The sequence below is a fragment of the Saccostrea cucullata genome, unplaced genomic scaffold, assembly GCF_032062105.1.
Source record: "Saccostrea cucullata isolate Sc308-1 unplaced genomic scaffold, CSIRO_AGI_Scuc_v1 ctg16987, whole genome shotgun sequence".
In the NCBI taxonomy this organism is placed as follows: Eukaryota; Metazoa; Mollusca; class Bivalvia; order Ostreida; family Ostreidae; genus Saccostrea; species Saccostrea cuccullata.
This window is the reverse complement of record NW_026940429.1, coordinates 1-7,151: the sequence shown is the minus strand read 5'-3', so window position 1 is coordinate 7,151 and position 7,151 is coordinate 1. Positions and strand designations below refer to the sequence as shown.

Genomic DNA, 7,151 nt, shown 5'->3' with positions numbered 1-7,151 from the left:
CATCTTCTTTTTTTGGGGCAGATTCATTCCAAAAGTCCAATCTGGAAAAGCATCTTGGAATGTACACTAAAGTACCTGAACAATTTTAGCATGGAACCTTTTTTTTTCTTTTTAATTTCTTAATTGATATGATCCTCGTAATGACTGAATTTGTAGAATAATTAAATGTATACTGAAGCAAATAAAATATGCCAATAGGGATATAAAGGTTTGATTGATTATTCTTTTTTATGTGTGTAGATGATTCTTTTACTATGGAATATTTATCACACTGTAATGATGATTTTATGTATTTGTACAAGCCAGACCTCATAAATTTTTCATTTCACATGCTGAATACTATCATTTAGTAAAAAGAATGTATTTCGAAAAAAAAAATTGGATCATCAGGGATTCGATCCCTGGCCCTCTCACTTGTGAAGCGAGAGACATACCACTAGACCACGGAGCCGCGTTATCTGGGGAAAATTATATACGAACATTAAAGGCCGAGGTTTTCAACCGTACGGTTTTCCTCAGGTAAGTTTGGTGTGGGGTGGAGCTTAATCGAAGCGGCTGAGAAGCCCCGAGGGAACGACGCTGGTTTGTGTATACTACCTATATACACAGGATGTTACCTGAGACCCTGAGTGTATTACCTGTATGTGTTTTCCTACGACTTTGTAAACCGAGGCCGTTTTTTTTTTCATGTTTAGCTCATGAATTGAAATGCGAAATAAAGCATTTTTTGTTGCAGACAGAATCCTTCTCTATTTCTTTCTTTTAAAATAATTAATATTTTTAATAATTCGACATTTTTTTTTTACATACAGTATGTTTCTTAATGAAGTGTAATAATGAAAATACATTTAGCATCAAAATCTGTCGTTGTAATCTGGCGACAAAAAGGGAAGTAAATAATTCAAATTACACGTCGTCTACGCAAATCGAAAGAAGAAAGTGAATCATAAAACAGTCTCTACGTAAATGAGAATGAAACTTAGAATCGATGTTTTGAGAATAAAATGGTAAGTAGAAATATTATTGTCTAAATAAATATCTTTTTAAGATAAACCCTACTTGATTTTTCCATAACGCATGGTTGGGGTTGATTCCCCGACAGCTATGAAACGGGAAAAGAATCATCTGCATCTTTTTTTTCTTTCGGAATTCATTATTAATTTCAAACATTAAAAATCCAAAGCAAGATGTTATATTCCGAGTAATTTCTCTTCTAAAACTTATTATTATACCGTAACTTCGTCACTATGTCTCGAAGAAAAGTGACACGTACAGCAAGTTTGTCTTATAAATATAAATTCGCTTGACTCATGAACAATGTTACAATGTTGTCATACTTGTTTTAAAAAATAATTTTATTTAATTCCATGATACTAGCTTCAAACGCAGGTCGGTTTATTTTGTTAATTAATGGAGGAATAAATGTACATTAACTCATGTTTTGACACGGAAATTAAAATTATCGATTGTAATCGTGATACGAAATCCTCCCTTTTAAAATTAATTTTATAATATATATTATATAGCCATGATTTTCTTGTCATTTATTTAATTATTTGATAGATTGATTATATTCATGGCATATTCTTATGAATTAAAAAAGAAAAGAACGATTTGATTGCTTCTTTATCACGTTGGCATACAGTGCGGTAGGCATCAAAATTCTGAAAGTTAATTCGATGGTCGGTTCGATCTCCAGACAAGGTACACAAGATATACACAACAGCAGCAAACTAAATGTCAATCAAATCAAAGTATCCAATCCCAGGCTTAATTTCAGATGATTGACAGAGGTTCTAAAACCAGGTAAATTTGAAGGAGGTGCTTATTTCCTCCCCCTTTAAGTCACATACATTTATATATTCACGTTCGATATATTGTCAAAATTTTACATAATGCATGTTGTCTAATTTAACCTTTAGTAAACAGTTCTAATAGATGTAATAAGAATATAAAGTCCGCCGAGAACCTGTTTTATACGTAACAACTCTCCTTCATGCCCCTGTGCTAAAAATAGCGACATGTAATCCAATCAATACTAATAAAACAAACGGGGCGGGACACTTTGAGAAGGGTGAGAGAGGTCCTAAGGACTTTTGGTATAAAATTACATTGCAAAAGCTAACATCCTCTTGAAATATCGCCCGAAAACGATAGTGTTACACACAAACAGAATGTATACAATTATGACCTTGAACTTTGACCTTTTGACCTCAAAATCAATAGGGGTCTTCCTTAAGCCACAGGGAGTTGTTATGTAAAATTTCATTGCAAAAGCTCAAAGGGTTCTTGAGATATCGCGCAGAAACGAAAGTGTTATAACAGAGAGAATTTGCGAATTTATGACCTTGACCTTTGACCTTTTGACCTCAAAATCAATAGGGGTCTTCTTTAGTCCATAGGGAGTTGCTATGCAAAGTTTCATTGCAAAAGCTCAAAGGGTTCTCGAGATATCATATATGTGGAAACGAAAGCGTTACAGACAGACAGAAAGACGGACGGACGGACGGACGGACAGACCCAAATTAATATCCCCCACTTTTCAAGCGGGGGACAAAAAGTAATGCTAACGAAAAATAACGTTTGAACATTTTATTATGGTCCATAAATCAATATTACTTATTTAACGTGTAAGAGTTCAAAATCTGGATGTATTTTTTTCCCAAAGGTTATCAAAAATGTATAGACAAAAGGAAACATAAGTCATGTTTCCTTGATATATATTTTATTAAATTGATTATTCAGTTGTGCATGTACATTATCAAAATCTAGTAAGGCGACCTACAATTGTAATATTGAGAACTTTTACTCTCTCTCATCAGAGGGTCGGTCCTCGTGACAGAGTGGAAAAAATACACAGTTTTTTCTTTTTTATTAAGCAATTAGCAAAGTCATAGGTTTATTGGTCCTTCTTCATGCATTCTTGAGACCTAGTTTAAGTTTTAAAGTCAAACCATCTATTGTCAAATAAATTTCCGGGTACGCAGAGGAAAAAAAAATTGTTTCTCATTTCCTTTATGAATTGTCATTGGTTATAAATATTTTTATGCTTGTTCAAAAAAATTACACAACCTCGTCCAAGTCTATTTAGATTTATTTCCTAGTAAAAAGGATCGTCTTTTTTAAATAGATTATATTGCCTATTCATTTGTTGATCCCAAAATAACATACTAATATGATCCTTATATGCTAAGTGTCAAGTGATAAATTTCAAATTATATCTATTTAAAATTTTATATTTCCTTTCAATATTTTAATCTATTTAAGATGTTCATAGAAATTTTTTTTAACAGAACTTATCATAAATGATGTTTTTTATCATATGGTTTTTCATATTTTTTAAAAACAATTCCTGTGCTATTGTATATTTGATGTAAGTCCATATATAATGATAATAAGCACTTGTCCAAGTCAGAAACGTTATCATCGGACTCCGGGGCCCAATTTCCAAACGAATTTAAGACCAAGACTAAAATTTTATTATCCTTATAACTTTTATTTGGTACATTATATTGAAACTGAGTTTAATCATTTTAAAAGGAATGCAATAAGATATTCTTACAATAGCAATTTAAATAGAATCCTGAACTTTTTGCCCAATTTCACTCTCCACTAAAATTTTTAATTCTTATAAATAATGTTACGTTTTGTCACTCTCAGAAACTCCCATACAACTCTATCTTTATTCTTCAATAATATCAGTACTGGAATCCCCATCAGTCGGTGTTGTGCCGATATGTGAATTGTTTGGATAAGAACTCACTGCATCTTCATACAATTGGCTTCCGTTCCGTTCTTTATCTATAAAGAGACAACGGTCTCCATTAGTTTGTTCTTGTTCACAGACGTCAGCAATTTGTATTTTATTGTCCTCATCCTCCCTGGAATTTCCTAGGTCTGCATCCTCTGGAGGCATGTCCACTTGATCAATCTGATGAACTAAAGCAGAATCCCCTGCTTTTATTTTTAATGTAGACTGCTGCTCGTCAAAGTTGCTCTTCAATATTCTTTTATCGTTTTCGCCTAAATAAGGATCGTCACCGTATGCTGGGGCTATTTCAATTTCCCTACTCGATTTAGGTATAGTATTGTTCCTATCTTGAACGGCACATTCACTTATTAAGAGACCATCTTGATTTAGATGTCTCGTTATTTCACAACTCTGAGATCTTTTCCTCTGTGGAATATCTACAATGTTCTCACCTGTACTTCCTTCATCATTCGTTTTCATTGAGAAATCTGACTCTCCCTCCGAATGAGAACGTTTCATTAGGCTAATAGAGGGTTCTTCGTACGCGCTATGAACATTAATATTGGATACTGAGTGGGGCTTCCTTGGTCCAATACAGATACATGGCGGATCTAGAAACGTTTCATTCCTTAGATCTAGTCTGAGAGAAAGGGTATGATAAACAGGATCATCTTTGTGGCCGTAGAGTGGGTCGGAGATGGCTAGAGGGAGGGGAGATTCCTCGACACATATAGATTCTATTTTATGATATACACAGTCGTCTCCCATGAGGTAGTCTGCGTTTCTGACATCAGACACTGGAAGAGGTCTGCCCCTCTCTGAAATATATTTCATTTTGAAAATCTATCATCAAAAGCTAGTTTGTACAAAGCTCATGCCTCATTCTATTTGTATTTTAGAGACTCCATAAATATTACTCACTTCTTCGTTTTCTTTTTAAAGCCCTAAACAAATTAGAAATTAATTAATTAATATTTATCAATTGTCAAAGAAATAATTGCAAAAAAATTTGATTGTTCCAATAATATTATGGGATTATTTTTTTTTATTGAAGAATCTAGACTGTCTAATATGCATTGTTCTTTCTGCACTGTGACTTTGCCCAGTAAAGGGTTCAACGTCATATAGTGAAAGATCAAGGTTCACCTTTGGCCTTTTTGGCCCTGTGAATTTCTGAAAAATCAGAACTACTCATTTTTAGTTGAAAATATGTTGAATTTCACCCTTGGTAGCTTCATATCAAATTAAAATGATGTATTAATTTCTCTAATCCATGTATTGTGACGTCACAAATTTCCTCAAATCTTGAAAATGTCTTTTAAAATGGCAAAACGTTTAAGCCGATTTTGATTATTTTACATAACACCCTCCCTCTGACCTAAAATGTTTAACTATATAATAAAAGAACTGTTTTGGAAGATTCTAATACATGAAAAAAATTTTGGGATCGCGGGGCGAATGGGCTCCTATTTTAAACAATAGTTGAAGATGCTCACATTCACTCATTTTCTTAAAAATTCAAGAACATTGTAGTTTCACTTAACCTGAGTATCAAAGCTTAGACTCTCAGAGGTAATGTATTTCCATAGGAAATGCAAGCACTAAGTCTCCACATTATGTTTATGTTCGAAATGTGACGTAAGGACCTGGTCAGTTAATTGGTATAATGGCAGGACCATTTTATGGAGTAAATGAATCTACCTCTTTCTGTTTAATCGAGAGAAAAAAAATCGTATGGGATGTAATAATATTGTAGAATAACTTTACCTTTTAGAAAAGAAAAAATAACCGATAACAAAAATGGTGCAAAGGGACACAAGAGAGCTTCCAATGATAATGACGTCACTGCTTTGGACACCATCCAGAATAACGTGTGCTTCTGTATCTTTGAAACAAAGTACTGTAAATCGTTTTAATTCCGCGGTGTTAAATTTTCACGATATCTCAAATAGTACCAATTGCGATGGTTTTAATTTCACGCTTTAAGAAACTGATTCAAATTTCGTATAAGCATTTAAACGCTTTTAACAACTAATAATAACATTCACCATGGGTTTAATTTCGCGGGAAAATGATCGCTAACATAGCGAAATTAAAACCATCGTGAATATTTGCCAATCTACGGTATTTTTAATAAGCGATATATAATGTACATTAGAGTAGGCTGAACATCACTTCAATAGACTTTATAGTTTTACCTTCAGTTGAATCAAATTTTGCCTCAGTTGTATGGAGTGACTCCTCAGACTCGTTGTTCAATATTGTTATCCCACCAATGTTATATGTTGAACCATTTGTTGCATTTGCAGATTCCACACACCCCAACTTTTTATCACAGATCTCTCCCTCTGTACAATTACACACATAGAAACATTTCACTCCATATTGACCATCAGGACACGCCTCTGAACAGTTTGTTCCATATGTACCAGGCTCACAGGCTAAATGTTTTTGGAGAGAAGAGATGTACAGAATACTGATGCATGTGCTTGTGTATAATGTGATCATAGCATACATTAATTTAATTAATTAATTTAATATCTATTGTGCAGTCAAAAATTCAAATCAGCTAAAACAAATACGTACGAATGCAGCCCATTTCAGTAAATATGTAATTAGAACAGCATTTCTGTGGCCTGAAAGTAACTTTGTATATATGAAATCTGTATAAATACGAGAGTCAAATGAATTTTTTATATGATTAAGGTAAAATTTACCCATTGTCCACACATCCTCTCATGATTGGCATTTGCAAAAGTAACAATAGTACTTGATAACTTTCCATCTTTCTTCTCGGCTCATAGAAATATTTTTAAAGTTGACCCTGTTCTTTAATATTTTATTAACGTTGTTGAAGTATTTCCTTGTTGCTTGATGTAACAGATTATATGGGACAATAATAATCTCAGTTGTTAAATTCGTGCAGACTTCCAAGGATTCAGAGATTGAGATAGACCTAACGCATATTGTTCCGCCCTAATGCAATTGACGTCACGATGTAGGCGGGATCAAAAATGTTTCATTTAGTATGAAGCCAGTGCAAGATAGGAGATACTTATTTCTGTGATATTTTATTGACTTTATTCAAATATTTCCTCGTTGCGTGATGTAACAGATTAAATGGTGTATTAATAATATCTTTTTGTTACATTCATACAGACTTTTAGGAATTCAGAGATGGAGATAGACCTTAAAGGGTATTGTTCGCTATGTTTTTACGACACAATGTAGTCGGGATCAGACATAATTGATCAATTATGAATCATGAGATTCATCGCAAGATACATCAAAATTAAGAAGTAAAAGACACACATAAACATACACAGCCACAATATAATTTTTAATAAATCATTAACTATTTTCCAATAACCTGTGTTGACCCCTCAAACCTAAAATATTT

The 7,151-nt window shown here is 33.2% G+C and overlaps 1 protein-coding gene across 1 annotated transcript; it reads right to left on the bottom strand.

Moving 5' to 3' along the window:
• Positions 1-4,541: 4,541 nt before the first annotated feature.
• LOC134255406 (multiple epidermal growth factor-like domains protein 10) lies at positions 4,542-6,497 on the bottom strand. The gene is made up of 5 exons (XM_062737924.1): positions 6,469-6,497; positions 6,338-6,387; positions 5,950-6,192; positions 5,519-5,636; positions 4,542-4,569 (listed from the first exon to the last, which is right to left on the bottom strand). The coding sequence occupies exons 1-5, from the start codon at positions 6,489-6,491 to the stop codon at positions 4,542-4,544; spliced, it is 462 nt and encodes a 153-aa protein (XP_062593908.1). The 5' UTR covers positions 6,492-6,497.
• Positions 6,498-7,151: the final 654 nt, after the last annotated feature.